Source organism: Budorcas taxicolor, chromosome 18 (genome assembly GCF_023091745.1).
Source record: "Budorcas taxicolor isolate Tak-1 chromosome 18, Takin1.1, whole genome shotgun sequence".
In the NCBI taxonomy this organism is placed as follows: domain Eukaryota; kingdom Metazoa; phylum Chordata; class Mammalia; order Artiodactyla; family Bovidae; genus Budorcas; species Budorcas taxicolor.
Genome location: NC_068927.1, coordinates 62,474,839 through 62,498,120, shown reverse-complemented (window position 1 = coordinate 62,498,120; position 23,282 = coordinate 62,474,839). Strand labels below are relative to the sequence as shown.

General features: G+C 44.9%; 1 protein-coding gene across 1 annotated transcript; it reads left to right on the top strand.

Moving 5' to 3' along the window:
* The first annotated feature begins 13 nt into the window (after positions 1–13).
* Positions 14–22,485, top strand: LOC128064060 (zinc finger protein 665-like). Its single transcript, XM_052656872.1, has 4 exons — positions 14–84; positions 892–1,153; positions 15,253–15,379; positions 20,915–22,485. The coding sequence occupies exons 1-4, from the start codon at positions 14–16 to the stop codon at positions 22,483–22,485; spliced, it is 2,031 nt and encodes a 676-aa protein (XP_052512832.1).
* The last annotated feature ends 797 nt before the right edge of the window (positions 22,486–23,282 follow it).

Genomic DNA, 23,282 nt, shown 5'->3' with positions numbered 1-23,282 from the left:
TCTCCTGATACCAATGGCTGAGGAGTCTCCAGTCTCTGCTTCGTCCCAAGCGATTCTACAGCCAGTTCCCGAAGCGGAGACTTGGTAGGTGCGGCCGACCATTGCAAACGGGAGGTACTTTTTTTGTTTGTTTGTTTTTGTTGTTGTTGTTAAGCTGCGCCTGTGGGGTCCCCTCTCCTCCCTATCCGTGACCTCCAGTCACTTCGCACCTCGCTATTCCCCGATCCCTTCCTCCAGCCCAAATAAATTCAGTCGTTGTGAGAGGTCCAGGTTCTGATTTCCTTTCGAAGGAAAATCCTGAGGTAACACATACAGTGCTATTCCATGATATTCCAAAAACACAACTTGAATTTGCCACTCATCTCAACTATTTCCATCGCACTTAACGTTATATCTGGGCTTCCCTGGTGGCTCAGATAGTAAAGAATGTGCCTGCATTGCAGGAGACATGGTTTGATCCGTGGGTGAGGAAGATCCCCTGGAGAAGGAAATAGCCACCCACTCCAGTATTCTTGCTTCCCTTGTGGCTCAGACGCTAAAGCGTCTGCCTACAATGCGGGAGACCGGGGTTCCATCCCTGGGTCGCGAAGTTCCGGTGGAGAAGGAAATGGCAACCCACTCTAGTGTTCTTGCCTGTAATTCCCCATGGACGGAGGAGCCCGGTAGGCTACAGTCCGTGGGGTCGCAACGAGTCGGACATGACTGAGCGAGTTCACTTCCAGGATTCTTGCCTGGAGAATTCCCGGGACAGGGGAGCCTGGCGGACAGAGGAGTCCGACTCCATGGGGTCGCAAAGAGCCGGTCACGACTGAGCAACTAACATTGCATTATTTTGAGTATAGGGACCTTTGTTGTCAATGTGATGCTGTTGCTTTTTAACTTCCCTTCCAGGAAGCAGAGGTCTTTTAATTTCCTGCAGTCAGCTTCCTCCGAGATTACACTGTTAAATTGTTCCGCCCTGCCCCCCGCGCCCCGAGCCCCCGCCCCTCTCACTTTCCCAAGGTGCAGGGCAGACCGGCTTCCTTCCGTGACCCGCACCGTGACAGCTTGTCTCCCTTTAGGCCGCTTCCCCAGGCCGCCCCCGCCGTTTCACGAGCAGCTTCCCACATCCGGAAGCGGAGAGCCGGCGGTGCAGCTGTCTCAGAAGCACGGCGTGAGTTTCTCTCTTTCTTAGACACAGGTGCCGCTCTCATTCGGCTTCCTTCGGTACCCCGGATCGGAGGGTCTCTGCTGACTCTAAATCCCCGCGCCCGCCCTACCAACCCCAGCAAATTCAGACGTCTCGGTGAGCGGTGAAGGGGCTCCCGCACTGCAGCCGATTCCTGCTTTTGGAACTCGGAAACGCTGCTTTTCGCACCTCCTTCCGGCTTCCTTGGTGGCTTAGAGGTTAAAGCATCTGCCTGGAATGTTGGAGACCCAGATTCGATCCCTGAGTCGGGAAGATCCCTGGAGAAGGAAATGGCAACCCACTCCAGTACTCTTGCCTGGAGAATCTCATGGAGGGACGAGCCTGGTAGGCTATAGTCCATAGGGTCCGCAAAGAGTCGGGCACGACTGAGCGACTTCACTTCACATCACTTCTGTCTTAAAACCATTTACTGTCCCCTCTGCACTTCCTGCATCGCATAAAATTCTCTTCCACGAGGTGGGCATTTTCGCTCCCTGGTCCTCAGTCTCCGCCTGTGGAGGCCACGTCCTCGCCCAGGTCCTGGGATTCTGCGGAGCGCACCCCGATCCTTAGACCCACTCCCTCCCAGCGCCCATATCTCCTCGGCCTGTCTTCATAATGACCTTTCCCCTGACCCTGTGTCGTGGTGGGTGACCTGGGCCAGGAACTTGACCCCCGTGGTTCTTCGATCCGAAATTCCACCAACTGGAATTTGGCCCTTGCAGGAGGAGGGGGGAGTGGGGGGTTACGAAGGTGGGGGGCGTGGGGGTGGGGGCGTGGGGGGGTGGGGGGGTGGTGTCATGAGAAGCAGAGACATCGACTTCGCGAGAAATAGAAAACTGAAAAAAGCCTGAGGAAGAATCCATGACAGCAGAATTGGTGAGGAACTTGCGAAGAGATGGCAACATGAAAGAGAGGAAGTCTTGAAGGTTGCGGGTTAGGCAAGGACAGAAGTTTAGAGAAAAGCAGACTCTCCGGAGAGTTAAAGGCGAGCAAAATAGGAAGGTGGTGTTCAGTCCGAGTCTTTGGGACCCCTGTATCTCAGAGTTTCCTGAAATTTCATTGAGTCCAGGGATGCTGTCTAACCATCTGATCCTCTGCCGACCCCTTCTATACCCTTCAAGTAGAGGGGCTGTAAATCAGGGGTCCCAAAGAGGGCGACAGTGGAGAGGCGGTTCACAGAGACCCCGCAAAGGGGATACAAGAGTTGGAACCTTGACTTACGGAGCAATATCCTGCTGGGAGAGAAAGGGGACTCCTAGTGATCGGGCTTCCCTCGTGGCTCAGCTAGTAAAGAATCCGCTGGCAATGAGGAAGACCTGGGTTCGATCCCTCGGTTGGGAAGATCCCCTGGAGAAGGGAACAGCTACCTACTCCAGTATTCTGACCTGGAGAATTCCATGGACTACAGCTACGGGGTCGCAAGGAGTCAGACAGGACTGAGGGACTTTCACTCACGTCCAGTGATTGCAGGAGCTGAGAAAGCAAGCAAGGTGAAAGGAAGCATAGCCACTTGGGGGTGCCAGAGAGTTGGGAGGAAGGGAGGGCGGAGATGGAGGATGAAAGGCAGGAATTCATGGGAGATTTAGGATCATCAACGAGGTTGGATTAGAAGCATTTTACAGGGAACAGATGGCAGCGAGAGGCCGGATGGGAGTCAGGGAAGAAGTAGAGAGGAGGACAGCTGGAGAGCAGAGGGGAAGAGAAAGGGAGACGGAGAAAGAAGTAGGGAAGCAGATGAACTAAATGAAGTGGAAACAAGCAGTGTGCAGGTGGGGGAGGGGACTGGATCCAGGAGAGTGCTGAATTGGTTGGATAAGGATTATGAAGTCGTGATGCATTGATTTTTGCCTTACCTCATAGCTCAGTCCATAAAGAATCTGCCTGCAATGCAAGAGACCCGAATTAATTTCAGGGTGGGGAAGATCCTCTGGAGAAGGAAATGGCAACCCACTCCAGTATTGTTGCCTGGAGAATCCCATGGACAGAAGAGTCTGGCTGGCTACAGTCCATGGGATCGCAAGAGTCTGACACGACTTAGTGACAAAACCACCACATTGATTTTTGGCTTTAGGATCTAATAAATTTAAAACTTGTTTCTTTACATTATAGAGATGAGAATTGCAAAACTTCTGTCTGTAAGGCTTGTGCATTTTATAATTATTTGTATTAAAAGATAACATCCATGTGCAGAACTGACTGACTCTCTTACTACGTGGTGCCTTTTCTAGGAACGTTATCTTTGTTATCATTTCCCTTTTTGTTTTCTGCTTTCTTTACATTTAATTCTTTTCGTAGCTTGGTATAGATTAGGTCATTCAATACTGACTTTCTTGTAAAGAATTATTCGCTTCTGAAATAAGATTTGTTGCCCTCCTGTAGTTAATTCATGTCATTGTTTTCTAAGTATGCTATATTGTCAATTTTTTTTTTCACTTGGCACCGTAATTCTTCAGTGGAAAAATTTTTAACAAGCTGATTCACTTTAGGTTTGTTTCATGTTTATTTGAGGCCTATTTGCTGTTTCTTCTTGATGTTATATTTTCAAAGCATTTTGTTTGGTAACTAGTAAATAGATGTAGACTGTTTTGATGAGTACTTAGGAAGAATGCCAGTGATCTTATATATTAAGAGTGACGACCTAATTTAAGCAGTTAGTCTATATTCCATTTTCCTCTCTGTTATGTGATCGGGTAACTAGTGAGCAATGAGGTGATCTGATGATGTTTCCCTCGGGTCCAGCATCTGAGCAACAGTGACCTCTGAAATGATTGGCCACATTGGGTGTGTGACTGTGTGTGGCAATTCTTGGAAGGAGAGCACAGTTGTTACTAGAATTTGAAATGGGTCCCAGTTTTGCAAAATGAAAAAGGACAACAGTAGGATGGAGGTGGGAACATATGCTTAGAGTGAGATAGATTATCAGCAGATGTCTTCTGTGAATAAGGATCAATCTACAGGGAGGCCTCCCACCTCCACTGGCTTCCTCATGTCCTCAGGGCAGCATCCTGACTCCTCATGTGTCTCCACAGCCCTTTGTCACCCTCAGGTCGCTGCCAGTGTCTCCAGCCTCATCCTGGGAGCTGACCCCGTTCTCTTGGTCAGTCTGTCCTGGTCACATTCACTTAGTCCTTGTTCATAGACACCAAAACCTTCTCCGTCTCGGATCTTAGTTTCTATGCCTGCCTTTGGTCATTAAATCACTGTGGCCCTTGCTCTTTCTATACTTTCAGGTCTAGGCCAGCGAGGTCTCCCCATCTCCTTCCCATATTAACCAGGTTTGCTGCTATATATTGATCACCTTCATCAGAAATGCCCTTGTCCTTTGACTGTTGGAGTCTTTCCTCTTTTCCCTTCAGTGAAGGATGTACCGTGTTCTTCTTCCTCACTGGATGCTCACAGCATCTCATTCTAGAGGTGAGGACTGGGAATGTGGGTTGGGCTGAAGAATTCTCAGGGGAGACAGAGGGGGCAAGGTAGGTGATGATGGCTCCTGTATCTGTTCTGGACATTTCAACTCTAATTGATCCTTACCCCATGTGGACACTTAATCACTGAAAAGGAAAAAGATGTGGGGCGTCCTAATGAGCCCGATAGATCTAGTGTCTTGAGGTGTCCCCATGTTTTAGTCTGCTGTGTCACTGCTCACTGCAGCCCCCAGGTCTTCTAAGCTCTGTCCACCCAGGGAACAGTTACCATCTTGGACAGCAGCCAGTTCATCTGCTCAGAGCAGGGGATGCTGGGTTTGCTGTGGTTAGAGTAGCCAGAAGGTTTGGAATCCAAGGGGATATGAAGGAGTCCCCCACTCCTTAAAAATCAGGGACATCTTCCAGTTAGCTCTCACTGGGGAGAACAGGGGTCAGTGAGACTGGGGTCTTTCTACCTTTGTTAATTCTCCACTGAGCTCAATCCAACCAAATCTCAAGGTCCTGTAAAATTTTCTGATGTCCCAAGTTGCTGGCAGGTTTTCCCAGGAGGCCAGCTCCTTGGTCTCTGTACTGAGTGCCGAGTGTCCTTGAATTTGCAGCTTGTGTGCAACTCTGTTGCGATGCTCATGCCCTTGGTCTCTGCTGTTTAGCCCTCTTGTTCAACCATGCATGAAGAAGTAGAAAAGTGGGGGAAAGTGAAGGGGAGCTTGTCAGAGTCTCCAGGAGGACTATGGGAGGAAGAGTAGGCCTCTAGATGAACCCAATGAATTGGGGTGGCGGTGTGTGTATGTGTGTGTGTGTGTGTGAGAGAGAGAGAGACATTCATACTTCTGGGATTTCAGGGTGTGTGGAACTGTGGACAAAGGTGGGCTCAGTTCTACCTTGAGGACCTGGATGTGGGCTCACGGGCAGTTGTGGGCTGCGTGGAATGGTGGGTGTGCCATAGTGTCTTAGCTCAGTTTCCGTTGGACACAGATGCTGTGACTGAGGTTTGCATGACTGAGTTTCTTTGTGAAACACATGATCACACCAAGGAAGGAAGGAAGGAAGGAAGGAGGGAGGGAGGGAGGGAAGGAAGGAAGGAAGGAGGGAAGGAAGGAGGGAAGGAGGGAAGGAAGGAGGGAAGGAAGGAAGGAAGGAAGGAGAATTGGGAAGAGGCCTGTTACCCTGCTGCATGTTAGAATCAAGGCCTAAGCTTAGTCCACAGGGAGGTCTGGGTGCAGGAGGATGGGCACAGTGGTCCCAGAGAAGGGGGACGGGATCCAGGAGTGCCCCATAGCACCCCCTCCACACAGTGGACTTTCTGGTGTCTTTAGGGAGTGCAAGAATCAGACCCATAGAAAAACTGTCGTTAAAATTCGGGAGATCACTTTGTGGATTACCTATAGTTTTTCTGTTAGTTTGAGTTACTAATGAAGAAGATTTGAGATGGAAGGTAAAAAAGAGAGAAGTTGGCGTATTCCTTGGAAGATGTTGAAGTGGCACTGGGGGGTGTGCATCAGCCTACACATCTGTCTTGTATTATTAGATTTTGGTGATGACAGTTTGGGGCTGCTGGGGTCACTGTGACTGATACGATGTCTTGAGTCTGGTTGGTGTTTGGGTGTCTTCATGTGTATTATTCCATCATTAAAACAGGAGTTGTTAAGGCTTGAAACCTTCTGGGGATTGCATAGCAGGATGGGTGGATTATTAGTAGGTCTCTGGGGAGTGTGTTGGCCCAGATGCAGGTTTGGAAGTTTCTTTCAGCCTCAGAGGGTAATGGTTGGGCCTCAGCTTTGATGGCAGAAGACTTTTGCATGATGCAGTGAAGGCTTGTTCTTAGAATCTGAGGATTATCAGCTCCACAGCAACCTGTAGTACAGAGGCTTATTCTGGAGATGACGCAGCTGCTACTTGTTGCTGCCAGCGCAGTAGATTCCTCTACTGTTCTCTCATTGTCTTTACAGAAATCGGGCATCTGCCATGTCCATGCACAGTACAATTAATGGTTGTAAATGGCTGAAGGCAATGTAAATGGTACATGGAAAACAGTATGGAGTTACCGAAAGATTAAAATTAGAACATGCGTAGAATCATGCAATCTCACTTCTAATCATATAGCTAAGAAAAGGAAAATTTTAAAAACTGTTTATGTATTTGGCTTTGCCTGCGTCCTGCAGGATCTTTGGTTTTGGTGCACCGACTTTCTAGTGTGGTGCTCGGCTTAGTTGCTCCACCGCCTGTGGGATCTTAGTTCCCCCACCAGCGATTGAACCCACATCCCCCACAGAGCTAGGCAGGTTCTTCACCACTGGGCCACCAGGGAAGTCCTGTGCAAAAATCAGTATTTTGAAGGAGTAACCTGCACTCCCGTAACCCATACTGTATGATTCACAACAGCCATGTGTTGTAGAAACAACCTGAATGTCTGTTCTCAGCTGAGTGGATGATGAAACCGTGATGTGTGTATGAGACAGGCTGGGTCCTGGGACCTTTCACTGCAGTTCTTCACCTGGACGAACCTCTTCTCGGGCAACAGACCTCAAAGAAAGTGTAATTGAACAAAGAAACTATATCGACATTCATGAGCAGACAGCAATTCTGAACAATAAGTAAAAAGACCACAAACTAAGCTTGATTTCTGAGGCTCCAGAAGCAAAAGCAGGTCACTTCCCGTGATCCCTGCTCACAGCACCTCCGGGGGGAGGGGCCTGAGGCGGGGCAGATCATCTCAGTTTCCTTCCAGCCATAACCAAAGGGATCAGCTCACCCCCCTTTTGGGGAGGCGCAGGGGCACACACTTTTTTTTCTGTCTCTCCTTACTGCAGCAAGAGTCCCAATAAAGCCTTTCTTGAAATTTCCCTCTGGTCTCATAACTATTTCTATTGATTACAGAGCCCCAGGATCCAGGTTGAAAACATGTAAGTGTAAGTGTTAGTCACTCAGTCATGTCACACTCTTTGCGACCCCAGGGACTGTACCCTGCCAGGCTCCTCTGTCCATGGAATTCTCTAGGCAAGAATACTGGAGTGGGTTACCATTCCCTTCTCCAGGGAATCCTTCCAACCAAGGGATCAAATCTGTCTCTTATGCCTTGCTGGCAGATTCTTTACCTTCTGAGCTCCCAGGGAAGTCCTCATTGGTAACCCAGGCACATATACATACATATTTGTAACGGCATATTCAATTCAGTTTAGTTGCTCAGGCATGTCTGCCTCTTGGCCAGCTCATGGACTGCAGCACGCCAGGCTTCCCTGTCCATCACCATCTCCCAGAACATACTCAAATTCATGTCCATTGCATCAGTGATGCCATCAAACCATCTCATCCTCTGTCATCCCCTTCTCCCACCTTCAGTCTTTCCCAGCATCAGGGTTTTTTCAGTGACTCGGTTCTTTGCATCAGATGGCCAAAGTATTGGAGTTTCAGCTTCAGCATCAATAATTCCAATGAGTAGTCAGGATTGATTTCCTTTAGGATTGACTGGTTGGATTTCCTTGCTGTCCAAGGGACTCTCAAGAGTCTTCTCCAGCACCAGAGTGCAAAACCATCAGTTCTTCGGCATTCAGCTTTGTTTATATTCCAACCCTCACATCCCTAGATGACTACTGGAAAAACCATAGCTTTGAGTAGATGGACCTTTATTAGTAAAGTAATGTCTCTGGTTTTTAATATGCTGTTTAGGTTGGTCATACACATAGCTTTTCTTCCAAGGAGCAAGTGTCTTTTAATTTCATTGGTGCAGTCATCATATGCAGTGATCGTGGAGCCCCCCAAAATAAAGTCTGACACTTTTTCCACTGTTTCCCCAGCTATTTGCCATGAAGTGATGGGACCGGATGCCATGATCTTAGTTTTCTGAATGTTGAGTTTTAAGCCAACTTTTTTAACTCTCTCACTTTCATCAAGATGCTCTTTAGTTCTTCTTCACTTTCTGCCATAAGGGTGGTGTCATCTGCATATCTTAGGTTATTGATATTTCTCCTGGCAATCTTGATTCCAGCTTGTGCTTCATCCACCCCAGCATTTCGCATGATGGGCTCTGCATGTACGTTAAGTAAGCAGGGTAATAGTATACAGCCTTGATGAACTCCTTTCCCAATTTGGAACCAGTCTGTTATTCCATGTCCAGTTCTAACTGTTGCTTCTTGACCTGCAGACAGATTTCTCAGGAGGCAGGTCAGGTGGTCTGATATTCCCATCTCTTTAAGATTTTCCGACAGTTTGTTGTGATCCACACAGTCAAAGGCTTTGAATAAAGCACAAGTAGATGTTTTTGTGGAACTCTCTTGGTTTTTCGATGATGCAGTCGATGTTGGCAGTTTGATCTCTGGTTCCTCTGCCTTTTCTAAATCCAGCTTGAGCATCTGGAAGTTCACAATTCACATACTGTTGAAGCCTGGCTTGGGGAACTTTTAGCATTACTTTGCTAGCATGTGAGCTGAGTGCAATTGTGTGGCAGTTTGAACATTCTTTGGCATTGCCTTCCTTTGAGATTGGAATGAAAACTGACCTTTCCCAGTCCTGTGGCCACTGCTGAGTTTTGCAGGTTTGCTGTCGAATTGATTGCAGCACTTCCACCGCATCATCTTTTAGGATTTGAAATAGCTCACGTGGAATTCCATCACCTCTACTAGCTTTGTTCATAGTGATGCTCCTTAGCCTGACTTGATGTTGCATTCCAGGATGTCTTGCTCTGGGTAAGTGATCACACCATCTTGGTTATCTGGGTCATGAAGATCTTTTTTGTAGAGTTCTCCTGTGTATTCTTGCCACGTCTTCTTAATATCTTCTGCTTCTGTTAGGTCCATACCGTTCTGTCCTTTATTGTGCCCATCTTTGCATAAAATGTGCCCTTGGTATTTCTAATTTTCTTGAAGAGAGGTCTTGCTTTGCCATTCTGTTGTTTTCCTCTATTTCTATGCATTGATCGCTGAGGAAGGGTTTCTTATCCTTTCCCGTGTAGATGGAGATTTAGGTCACTTGGGACAGACTGGGTGAATGTAGAGAATGTTATGCTAACTGAATTAGGACAGACAGGGTAAGACTGATATTCTCTGTGCTCGCTTATCTGTAGAATGTAAAAATGTGAAACTCACTAGTACCTGCCAGTGGGATGGTGGTAATCTGGGGTTGGGAGGTGGGGAGGTTGGGGAGATGCTGGTTGAAAGGTACAGACTCTGAGTTGTAAAATGAGTGTGTCCTGGGGATGTGTGTGCAGCACGCTTACTGTTGTTATCCTATTCTGTTACTGCATGCTGGGAATTTGTCAGGAGAGTACGTTGTCAGTGTTTTCACCACACACAGAACATGGGCATTTGGAGGTGATGGATGTGTTGGTTTGTGGATTGTGATAAATATTCCACAGTGTACACATGTCACATGATCACATGATGTATGATATATGTACACAGAACCCTTGTTAGTCTCAGTAAAGCTGGAAGGTGGCCTGGGCTTCATCCTTCACTAGTGCTCAACCCAGGCTTCACATGAGATCATGAGGCATTTTGCCTGGGCGTGTCTTGTACCCCTCCCCCACAGACACGCTCCTCAGGTTCTCATGTGAGGCCTCGCCCCAGGAATGTGCACAGGCCACCGATGATTCCCATCTGGATCCTGCATTGAGCACCAGGGCTCTTAGCCTCCACTTCTGAGACTGAGATCAGGCCTTGGGGGAGGGGAGGGCACTCTGCTGTGAGTGGGGCTGGACCAGGGCGTGCTGTGTGACCTGAAGGGGTTTGTGGGGTGAGCGGAGGTGCCCCCTGCTGCTGTGTGCATGAGGCCTCACCAGGAGGGGAGTGTGATCCGAGGGAAAGTGTGGGAAAGTCCCGTGTTGGTCTCTCTGCGGGAGTTGACCGTCCTGAGTCCCTACTCAGACAGTGGCCACAAAGCACTGTCTGCTCCTCATGGTGAGGGCTTCCCTGTGTGTATGGTTTGAGCTCAGGAAGGGGATGTGTTGACTCTAAGCATTAAACAGCATGTTTTCCCCTTTCATGGTAGAACTGTGAAGACTCATGGATGAAGGAGCCCAGAAGAGGAAAGAACAGGAGTCAGGCATGGCTCTTTCTCCGGTAAGGTCATATTCTCAGTGGATTCTCACACTGCCTTCCTGAAACGCCCTTCTCTGGACTCGCTAATCGTGTCTGACTCTGAAGTATCCTGTCTGACTCCAGTACATGCACACTCACCCGGGGCCTTCCCTCAGGGCCTGGCATCTCCACTTAGATCCTGTCTCCCCATGACCCGGTGACCTGGCCCTTGTGAGGAGGCTCCCCTGGGCACCGTCCTGGGCAGGGCTTCTCACCCATGGGTTGGAGACGGGGTCTCATGCTGTTGGGCAGCAGGGGTTGCTTCAGGCCCATGTGGATGTGCTGTCTGCTGTCTGTCAATCAGGGTAAAGAAGCTGTAGGTGGACCTCACGTATTAACAGGTACAGTACATGGTAAAATCTGCCAGAGAGGCCACTGAGGGGAAATCAGTGCTGACTTTTTATAGTACATTTAAAACCAAATGAGCACCTCCTTGAACACTTAAGTGTTTGGGAATGGAATGGAACGTTCAGAAATAGATGTCAGGGCTAGGGAGTGTTTCGTTACAACCATCTAATTTAAACTGTGAAATCAGGGCTGCTAATTTTTTTTTTTTTTTTTGCTACTAATTTTTTTATCTTTCTTTTTTCAACACATGATGTGGCTTCCAAGGTGTTAGTTCGCTGAGTAGGGATCGAACCTGAAACCCTGCAGTGAAAGGGAGGAATCTTAAAAACTGGACCATGAGGGAATCCTCCAACTTCACTAATCTTGATTCAGTATTTTCTTAGTGGAATAAAATAATAAAGTTTGGAGTTTGTTAATCAGTACATACCTAAAATTAATGATAAAAATCACATTATTATTTTAGAAATTTATTTATTTCCTGTACTGTATCTTCATTGCGTCAGTGTCTTTTCCCTAGTTCTGGCGAGTGGTGGCCACTCTCTGGTTGCACTGCACACACTTCTCATTGCAGTCGCTTCTCTTGTCTTGCAGCCCAGGCTCTAGAGCGCGCCGGCTTCAGTAGTTTGACCTCCTGGGCTCTACAGCTCTGGCTCAGGAATTGAGACTCATCGTCTTAGTTACCTCTCAGCATGTGGGATCTAAGACCAGGCAAAAACCCACATCCCTTGCATTGTCCAGTGGATTCTTTACCACATACTGTAGGGAGGGCCACATATTTTAAAATACAGATATTTTATAAAGATTGGAAGAAATCTTCTGTATGTTATTTTCTGCGTGTATTACTTTTTATTGTTTTTGAACTAAAATAAGATAATGTTGCCGAATTCCCTGGTGGTGCAGTGGCTAACAGTACGCCTGCCAATGTAGGGTGCGTGGGTTCCATCCCACGTCCGGGAAGATGCCTCAGAGCAACTAAGCCCATGGGCCACAACGACTGAACCTGTACCCTAGAGCCCGGAACGCATAACTACGGAAGCCTGCACTCTCTAGAGCCTGTGCTCCAAAACAAGAGAAGCCACTGCAATCTGAAGCCCGTGCACTGCAGCTGTAACTCCAGAAAGCCGACTCACAGCAATGACCACCCAACATAAGAAAAATAAATAAGCTTTGAAAAAGAAATAGAATGTTGAAAAAGTTACTGAATGAAGAAGTAAAATGAAAGAAGAGAATGGGAATCCACTCCAGTATTCTTGCCTGGAGAATTCCATGGATAGAGGAGCTGGTGGGCTGCCATCAGCGGGGTTGCAAAGAGTCTCGCATGAGTAAGCAGGAAAACAACCACTTCCACACACAGCAGATTGAGCTCTGAAAAACAAATCTAAGTGTCTAGCTTTCCTCCTGCGGGTTCTTCAGTGACTTCAGTAGCGTTTGGAATAAATTCCAAAATCCATAGATCTTGCATAAATTAGCCTCTGCCTGGCATCACCCCAAGTACATTCCCCATGTTCCAGTCACACTGGCTGACTTTCTGTTTAGTGAATATCTTCCTGCCTCAGAGCTGACACTCAGGCTGTTCTCTGTGCTTGCAAGACCTTGCCAATCCTAAGTGTTTCTTCCTCACAGAGACCTTGTCTGATTTCTCAGTGTAGCTTAGACTTTCTGTTTAATCTTGTCTTAGCACCAGGCCTGTTTCAGAGGACTTATTTCAGTAGTAACGTTAAAATTGTGGATGAAATCGGCTGGCTGGCTGCTAGATGATGAAATTGGCTGCTAGACTGTAAGCTCCATCATATTCACTGCTATATTTCAAGTTTGAGGCACAAAGCTGACGCTGAATGAATTTTGATAGAATGAAAGAAAAAAATAAAGACAACTCTTCTTGTTTCAGCCAATTATATGTTTACACATGCATGCATGAATGCATGGATATGTAACTCCGTGGTTTTATTACAAAAACATCCTCTCATAAATAATGGTGTAATCTTTGTAGCAGTTTCAGTTGTATCTTAAGTGTATTTCATGGTGTTAAGTTTTTTCTGCATCATCACATGAATGATGTAAATTGTAGTAAGATTATTGACATTGTGAGGGTTGCGATGGGAGAGGGTGTGACCCTGTATCGTGACCATTTATGCTGTTCTATTGTGTTTCAGCTTCCTTGAACTTGTTTTAGGTATTTTCAGGAAACTCTCTGCTTCTCTGGTAGTTAACTGGTTGATTCTTTAGGTTCAGTTGTCACTCCCAACCACCTGAGCTCAGGTGCTGTTGGCTCATTTCTTAACGGTGGGATCTGAGCGATTTGTTAGAGTGACAGAATTTACTCTCCAGGGTGACTGCAGCCATGAAATTAAAAGACGCTTACCCCTTGGAAGAAAAGTTATGACCAACCTAGATAGCATGTTGAAAAGCAGAGACATTACTTTGCCAACAAAGGTCCGTCTAGTCAAGGCTATGGTTTTTCCAGTGGTCATGTATGGATGTGAGAGTTGAACTGTGAAGAAAGCTGAGCGCTGAAGAATTGATGCATTTGAACTGTGGTGTTGGAGATGACTCTTGAGAGTCCCTTGGACAGCAGGGAGATCCAACCAGTCCTTTCTGAAAGAGATCAGCCATGGGATTTGTTTGGAAGGAATGATGCTAAAGCTGGAGAGTTCACTTATTGGAAAAGATCTGATGCCGCGGGGGATTGGGGGCAGGAGGAGAAGGGTACGACAGGATGAGATAGCTGGATGGCATCACTGACTCGATGGACGTGAGTCTGAGTGAACTCTGGGAGTTGGTGATGGACAGGGAGGCCTGGCGTGCTGCGAATCGTGGGGTCGCAAAGAGTCAGACACGACTGAACTGAACTGAAGTGAAGGTGGACACAGATCTTTCTCTAACATGTTGTTCTATTGATGACAAGTTCATCTGTGTAAAGTCTTTAAGATAATGCTTAGCGTGTAGGAATTGTCATCATCATCACAATGTGTGTTCTTTAAAAGTCAGTGTGTTTTCATGTTCATCGCAGCACTATTTATAGTAGCCAGGATATTGAAGCAACCTAGATGTCCATCGGCAGATGAATGGATGAGAAAGCTGTGGTACATTTACACAATGGATTATCACTCATCCATTAAAAGAATACATTTGAATCAGTTCTAATGAGGTGGATCAAACTGGAGCCCATTATACAGAGTGAAGGAAGCCAGAAAGAAAAACACCGAAACAGTATACCAACATTTATATATGGAATTTAGAAAGAAGATAACGCTAACCCTCTGTGTGAGACAGCAAAAGAGACACAGATGTATTGAACAGTCTTCTGGACTCTGTGGGAGAGGGTGAGGGCAGGATGATATGGGAGAATGGCATTGAAATGTAAAATATCATATGTGAGACAGATCACCAGTCCAGGTTTGATGCATGATACAGGGTGCTCGGGGGTGGTGTACTGGGATGACCCAGAGGGACGGGATGCGGGGGGGGGGGTTCAGGATGGGTAACACATGTACGCTCATGGCGGATTAAAGTCAATGTATCGCAAAACCAATGCAATATTGTAAAGTAAAATTAATTAATTAAAAAATAAAGTTACTGGACTTTGTCATCTCTGAGGACACCAGTCTTCCTGTAAGTCATCTAGATAGTGAAGGCCACTCAGTCGTGTCCGACTCTTTGCGACCCCACGGACGGTAGCCTAGCATGCTCCGCCGTCCGTGGGATTTTCCAGGCAAGAATACTGGAGTGGGCTGCCATTTCCTTCTCCAGTGGACTTTCCCAACTCAGGGATCAAACCCGTCCTTCATTGAAGACAGACGCTTTACCATCTGATCCACCAGGGAAGCCAAAGTAAAATTAATTAACTAATTAAAAAATAAATAAAGTCACTGTGGACTTTGTCATGTCTGAAGACACTAGTCTTGCTGTAACTCATCTAGATAGTGAATGCCACTCAGTGTGTTGAATGTTAACACTTCTGCATAGACTGCCCAGGATTGGTTTTAATTTCTGTATTTTTCATGTATTGTCCACATACATGACAAATTCATGTTGATTGCAGGATATCATAATCTTAGGAAAAAGAGGAAATTATAAATTAGATTGCAGGCCAACAGTTTGCTTCAAGCAGCTTTTAAAGTATCTATCAGAGTATTACTTCATCTGAGTTGAGCTTTACCCCTCTCACCTCTTCTCATTTAGTGTGAAACTAAGAATCTTCCTCAGGGCCCATTGGTGAAATGTGTTTTCATTTCAGGCACAGTTGAGCTTCAAGGATGTGTTCATAGATCTCAGTCCTGAGGAGTGGGAATGCCTGGACCCTGCCCAGAGGACCTTGTACCAGGATGTGATGGAGGAGACCCTCAGGAACCTGCTGTCTGTGGGTGAGGATTACTTCCCTCTGAAGTAGGATCCGCCCTGGGGTACCTCTGCATGTTCCCTCTTTACCTTTTGAGATCCCCTGTTTTTCTTGACTAAGCTCAAAACCTTTGTGACTCACACATGTAAAGCTTCCTGTTGCCTGTGCATTCAGAAGGAGACATTGAGAAAATTCATTTGAGAAGTATTTTTCTGTCGTTTCATAATGTCCTCACTCCTTGGCTGACAAAAGAGTTGCATTTTACAACTTGGCAATGCAGGAGACAAGGGTTCGATCCTTGGTCTGGGAAGATCCTACATGTCACAGAGCAGCTATACCTGTGTGCCTCAACTATGAGCTAGCACTCTAGAGCCTGGAAGCTACAACTGCTGAGCCCACATGGGACAAGTACTGAAGCCCGTGCACCCAGGAGAAGCCGCAGCAAGTGAGGAGCACGAGCACTGCAACTGGAGCGTAGCCCCTACTTGCTGAACTTGGACAAAAGACCAAGCAGCAACGAACACTCACCCAAGCGAAAAGAAATGAATACACCAATGTATTAAAAATAACAGGTACATTTATTAGAAAAAGAGAGAGAGGTTGGATTCTGGAAGAAGCCACAGTATATGGCATTACTTCCAAGTAGGAAGTTCTGTTTCTGATCTGAACGTTATCTCCATTCTTGTGACACAAGGAAGAAGACCCTTGGATTGTGGGAATGAGGTGCTAATAGCAAACATGCAGATGAGTGGGAAAGTATCCACAGTGTGATCACAGGGCAACTGTCACAAGGACAGAGAGGAAGCCACACCGTTCATGGGGTTTGGGAAACTCTCCAAGTGGGAGAGTTCTGTGAGAAAACAGATGTTTAATGTTTGTGAACTCTCACAGGATATTTTTCTTTTCTTTTACTTACTGCTCTGTTCTTTGACATGTGAAATGTACAGCACCCTCGAGTGGTGCTGTAGCACCCACAGAGATGAAAGCAAGATATATATATTTTTTTGACCTGTACTGGGTCTTTTTGGTGTGTGGACTTTTGTCTATTTGAGATGTGTGAGGGCTACTCTCCAGTTGCGCGGAGCATGGTTACTCATTGTGGTGGCTTCTTTTGTTGTGAAGCACAGGCCCTAGGCACACGGGCTTGAGTAGTTTTACCACACAAGCTCAGTATCTGTGGCTCATCAACTTAGTCTCCGTGACCTCTGAGATCTTTCCAGAATAAGAATCAAACCCATGTCTCCTGCATTACTAAGCAGATTCTTACCATGGAGCCACCAGGGTGTTAGGGAAATTAAAGAAATAGTCGTGTTTCGGCTTCAAGACAAAGCAGTGCATTCCTCTGACCTTGCTTCTAACCTGCATGGAAACTGCCCTGAGTCTGAACGTCCTGACTGTCTCCTGAGAGTACAAGTCTTGCAGCACCATAGATAAGATAGAGGACAAATCTTGAGATTGTTCAGCCTTTGCAGGGGCCCTTGCCAACAAACCCCAGGCTTAGCACCATCCAAGTTGGCTCCTGGATCCTTCTTTCTGCCTGCTGCTGCTAAGTCACTTCAGTCGTGTCCGACTCTGTGTGAACCCATAAACAGCAGCCCACCAGGCTCCCCCGTCCCTGGGATTCTCCAGGCAAGAACAATGTAGTGGGTTGCCATTGCCTTCTCCAATTCTCTATGCCTACCATGAGGTAATTAAAGATAACTTAAAACTGCAAAAAGAACTGTGTGATTTATGAGGATGATTATCCATATTACAATGTCACATTATATTTGGCTGATCAAGTCTTCAGTTTTTAAGTCGACTCTTTACCCAACCCACAGCTCCAATAGTGTCCCCATACTGCCCATTCTCTCTCCATTCTTTGTCCTGTTGTGGCCTTACACCCCTCCCAACACCTCTGTCTCCCTCTCCATCAGCTGGTCCCCTTCTAACTGCCCCTGTCTCTGAGGGGCAGGGCGAGCCCAGGTTCCCCGACTCTAGCAAGTTTGTTAACACCTTTAGATTCTTCTGATCAAAGACCCCCATCATCCTGGAGAGACGTTCCAAGATTTTTATCAGTCCTTCTGTCCCTGTTATCACAGTCAATTTGAGCACTGTTCAATCCGTATTGTAGCCATAAAGCTGTGACTATAGAAAGGAAAGATAAGTTGTTTGATACAGGATGGCCATGATGTTGTTTAGACTCTGGAGAAAACTGGTTAAGATGTTTTTTTCTTCCTTTGAAAGTGCAAAACCGGTTGTTTTTACATGTGGAATTAAACAGAGCAAGTTTGTTAAAAAAAGCGTGCCCAAAAAAAGCTAAAAGTTAATCTTTGCCAGAGCTTCCCAAATGACTCTAGTGGTAAAGAACCTGCCAGCCCCTGGGGGAGACACAGCAGACGTGGATTTGATCCTTGGGTAGGGAAGATCCCCTGGAGGAGTGAATGGAACCCACTCCAGTATTCTTGCCTGGAGAGTCCCATCATGGACAGAGGAGCTTGGTGGGCTAGAGTCCACGGGGTTGCAGGGGGTTGGACAGGACTGAAGCGACCCTGCATAGCATGCAACCTCTGCCTTGTCCTTGAAGTACATAACCCATTGTTTCAGGGATTTCAGTCTTGGGCTAATTAGAATGTTAAACCACGGAGCGGGGGGCGGGGGGGGGGGGGTGGTGGTGGGGGGTGGTGGGAAGAAAAAGGTGAAAGAGACATTTTAAATCTCAGGCTGAAGAGTATGAGAGTTCTCATGTCTGTCGATCTGCATTTATGTTTGTCTCAATGTGTGTCTTTGTGTTTGGATAATATTGCTGAGGTTAATTTGTAAATGAGCTCTAATTCAATTGTTTGTAAAAAAAAAAAAGTACTTTCAAATCAAATAATTACAAGAGAAATTAACCTAAATGAATTTCAGGTTCACGTGAATTGGGAAATATTCAATATCAAATATCTAGTAGTAACGTTTGTTTGCTAATCTGATTAAGACATGTCTTGAGTCTTTGACATTGTCCAATACTTTTATTGTACCTAGGTTTAATGTTAAGCAAGTTTGTCAACAGTTAAAGTAACTTGAGTGAAGAAAGTTTTAAGGAAAGAACGCAAATGGAATTGGAGCTTTTAGATAAACTCTGTTAAGAATGATTATAGTTTAGAAATGTCTGTCTAAAATAGCCTCTCCAGGTTTGAATAACCTGAACTCCTGCTGCTGCTGCTAAGTCACTTCAGTCGTGTCCGAATCTGTGCGACCCCACAGATGGCAGCCCACCAGGCTCCCCCATCCCTGGGATTCTCCAGGCAAGAATACTGGAGTGGGTGCCATTTCCTTCTCCAATGCCTGAAAGTAAAAAGTCAAAGTGAAGTCGCTCAGTTGTGTCCGACTCCTAGCCACCTCATGGACTGCAGCCTACCAGACTCCTCTGTCCATGGGATTTTCCAGGCAAGAGTACTGGAGTGGGGTGCCATTGCCTTCTCCAACCTGCACTCCTAGGGTTGTGCTAAACTAAGTAATGAAAGTTCATTGAATATCTAGGTCATTTCCAAATGAAATAAGATTCTGAAACACAGATTACTGAAAACTCATTTCCTCTTACAGACAAACTAAAGAGATTTTAGACTGTTAATGAATACGTTTGGTGCCACCGTGAAACGTTCTCTATAAGAAAGCAGATATTCTTAGACATTATCACTGGTATTTATGTTCACCAGTCTACAAAATGCTAATATATCTGATAGCTCATGGTTGCTTAAGGAAAGTAAGACGTGTGTTTTTAGTAAGAAAGGTATGAGAAATGTGGGCCAGTCACCTTGCTTTGTCCCCCCTGGTTAATTTGTCTCAGGACCCTCCTCTTGGGTACACAGATCTTGAAGTAAAGGCTTCTCAGAGGAGCAATACTCATTATGGCTTGGACTGACCTCTGACTTTTAACTCCAAGGCGCCTTTCTGCACTTGTGTATTGTCTCCTGTATCAGACAGGGTGTTTTCCTTTCTTTGTCCTTGCTATGATTATTCCCTTGAATTAAGAGACAAACTGGCTGTTTACCCTGTTTTTGTTGACTGTAAATTCCTCAACCAGAGAGGAACTATCTCTTATCTCAGGGCATGCAAAGAGAAGGGTAGCTGATTGTAGATGTCCAACCTGCAGTCCATCCAACTGCTACCTGAAAATTACATTTTATTAAGGAAAATGGAAAGTACTTCTGACTTACAGATAGATGGCTGTTTCTAAATGAACAAAGTGATTAAAAAAAAAAAAGAGGTTTCATGGAAAGTGGACTCCAAGAAAAGAGATCCCAAAAGGCAAGGTCTTTATATGTTCTGCAACAATCTGTCATTTGACTCCTGTCAATTTTGTTGCTTGACTTTGGGTAGCACGTGATGAGGTATTTCAAAGGTATCTACTTCTCCTTGTCCCCCTCCTGTGGTAATTAGTGCTGTAAGGTGGCACTAAAAAAAAAAAAAAACAGCAAGAAAAAATAAAATTCATTTGTTTTTGTCTTTGTTGCTTCATGGGATTTTGTCGACTTGCAGTGAGCAGGGGCTACCTTGTAGTTACAGTGCATGAACTTGTCATGTTACAGTTGCATGAACACTTTTTGGAAAAGTGCTTATTTTTTTTATTTTTTAGATTACTTTAGGAATTCCCTCAGAGTCTAGTGGATAGGATTCAGTAGTTTCACTGCAGCTAGCCTGGATTTAATCCATGGTCAGGGAACCAAGTTCTCAGAAGCCACATGGTCCAGCAAAAAAAAACCAACTATATATATATAGATATTGACATAGAGAGAGAGAGAGAGAGAGAGAGAGAGAGAGAGAGTTTACAGAATTTTTTATTTTCTCAAGGCATAATTTTTTGAACAGTTACTAACTCCCATTTAGTTTTTACATTATTCATTAGAATGCTTCTTTTGCATTGTTTATCATTCCAACGTATTGCCTGTTTGATGCTTGGTTTGCTCAGTTGCTCAGTCCTGTCTGACTCTTTGTGATCTCATGGACTGTAGGCTACCAAGCTTTCCTATCCATGGAATTTTTATTAAGGCAAGAATAGTGCACTTGATTGGGATTTCCTGTTCCAGGGGATCTTTCCGACCCAGGGATTGTATCCCCCTGTGCCGTGTCTTCTGCATTGGCTGGCAGCTTGTTTACCACTGAGTCACCTCTCTAGTCCTGTATGTTCTTTACCATTTAAATATGTATAAATATGCATAAAGTGTGTACAATATAGCATTAGTTTCTCCTCAATTATGAGACAGCAGTGTGTTTAGTGCAAAGTAGGATGAGTTTTGAGGTCATGGTGGGAAAATATGTTTTCTTTGAGAACTCACATGAGTTTGCATAAAATGAATGTTTTCTGATTGTGTTTGAAACTACACTACCCTAAAATTAATTTGAATTACATATGATCATTCTGTTTTAAAGAGTTCTATTCCTTTAGTGTTCTATAGTTTGAAGATCATCTTTGCGAAGATTCGTATTTCTGTTAGGATGGATATGACTTTTGGTATAAAAGTCATGTGTTTGACAAGAAATAATTTATTTATGAATTGAAGCTAATAGAATATCTGTGGTTCTTTATGTCTTGTAGATATGTCTCATATAGATATGATCAAGAAATTGCAGGCAAAAGCAGACAGTAGTAAAGGAGAGATTTTTCAAAGAGTGATGTTTGGAAGAGCTGAAAGCCTTGAAAGCAAAGATTTTCACCTCAGGAAGATCCAGGAAAATATAGATGACTTTGATTGTCTGGGGACAGATGATGAAAGAAATGACAAAGGATTGTCTACATCCCATAACAAAAACCTCATTGATGGAAGAGATCATCATAGTAGAAGTGATGCAGAAAATGGAACTTTTGAAAGGCACGGATCAAGCTTTCAGGATGAATTGCAGATGATGCAATCTGAAGGGATAATTTTTGAATGTAGTCAAGTTGTGACAAATGTCAGCACCTCAGGTTTATCATCTCAGAGAACTCGTAATGTCTGCAAAGGCTTTTCCCATAAAGATGAGAATGCTGTTATGCATCCTTTAGAACTGTTACCAGACCATGAAATACAAAATGAAAGACCTTACAGATGTAATGAGTGTGGCATAACCTTTTTTCAGGACTCAGAACTCACTAGACATCAACGAATCCATACAGGAGGAAAACCATATAAATGTGCCGTGTGTGGCAAGGCTTTTAATCAAACTAGAAAACTTGCAATTCATTGGAGAATTCATTCTGGAGAGAAACCACATAAATGTGATGTGTGTGGCAAGGCCTTTAAGCAAGCTGCAAAATTTGTAATTCATTGGAGATATCATATGAGAGAGAAACGATATAAATGTGATGTATGTGGCAAGGCCTTTAATCACACTACAAGACTTGAACTTCATCAGAGAATTCATACTGGAGAGAAGCCATACAAATGCAATGTATGTGACAAGGCGTTTAGTCATACGGCCAACCGTACTGTTCTTCAGAGACTTCATACTGGAGAGAAACCATATAAATGTGATATATGTGGCAAGGCTTTCAGAGTAAGCTCAAACCTTGCTGTTCATTGGAGAGTTCATACTGGAGAGAAACCACATAAATGTGATGTGTGTGGCAAGGCCTTTACTCAAGCTACAGGCCTTGCAATTCATCAGAGAATTCATACTGGAGAGAAACCATACAAATGTGATGTATGTGGCAAAGCCTTTAATCACACTACAAGACTTCAGCTTCATCAGAGAATTCATACTGGAGAGAAGCCATACAAATGCAATGTATGTGGCAAGGCGTTTGGTCATACTGCAAACCTCACTGTTCATCAGAGATTTCATACTGGAGAGAAACCATATAAATGTGATGTGTGTGGCCGATGCTTTACTCAGAATGCACAACTTGAAGTTCATCAGAGAACTCATACGGGAGAGAAGCCATACAAATGCAATGTATGTTACAGGGCGCTTAGTCATACTGCAAGCCTCAGGGTTCATCAGAGACTTCATACTGGAGAGAAACCATATAATGTGATGTATGTGGCCGACGCTTTACTCAAAATGTACAACTTGAAGTTCATCAGAGAACTCATACAGGAGAGAAGCCATACAAATGCAATGTATGTGACAGGGCGTTTAGTCATACTGCAAACCTCAGTGTTCATCGGAGAATTCATACTGGAGTGAAACCATATAAATGTGGTATATGTGGCATGGCCTTTAATGAAGCTGCAAAGGTTGCAGTTCATCAGAGATTCCATTCGGGAGAGAAACCATATAAATGCGATATATGTGGCAGAGCCTTTAGTCAAACTGCAAACCTTGCAGTTCATCGGAGAGTTCATACTGGAGAGAAACCATACAAACGTGATGTATGTGGCAAGGCATTTAGTCATACTGGAAACCTTGCTGTTCATCGGAGAGTTCATACTAGAGAGTAACCATGTAATTATGGTATATGTGCCAAGGCTTTCAGTGTAAGGTCAAGCCTTGCTGTTCATCAGAGAGTTCATACTGGAGAGAAACGATATAAATGAGGTTATGTGGCAGGGCTTTCAGTGTGAATGCAAACCTTGCAGTTCATCAGAGAATTCATACTGGAGAGAACCTTACAAATATAAAAATTCTGACAAACCATTTAGGCAGAGTCATCCATAACTCATCATCATGCAGTTCAGACAGGAGAGAAACCATATAAATTTGATGTACATGCCCGGTGCGTTACTTGAAATGATGAACTTAGAAACCATCAGAGAATTCATAATAGAGAGAAACATGAGATATGTGACAGTTGTGAGAAACATATTAGTGTAAAGGTCGTGAGTGTGACAAAGGCTTTAGTCAAGTGTCCAGGCCTTATAATTCATCAGAGAATTCATAGTGTATTAAAAACATACAACAACAACAACCACAACAAAAACACATACAAGTGAAATGAATGTGTCAGAATTTTTAGTGCATGTTCAGGATTAACTGCCCATTAG

Bases quoted from the DNA above. Each gene is read 5' to 3' on its own strand.
- LOC128064060 (XM_052656872.1), top strand. From the start codon at position 14: ATGGCTGAGGAGTCTCCAGTCTCTGCTTCGTCCCAAGCGATTCTACAG. The intron at 85-891 runs GTAGGTGCGGCC...CTTCCCTTCCAG, and splicing joins GTTCCCGAAGCGGAGACTTG to GAAGCAGAGGTCTTTTAATT. The intron at 15,380-20,914 runs GTGAGGATTACT...TATGTCTTGTAG, and splicing joins CAGGAACCTGCTGTCTGTGG to ATATGTCTCATATAGATATG.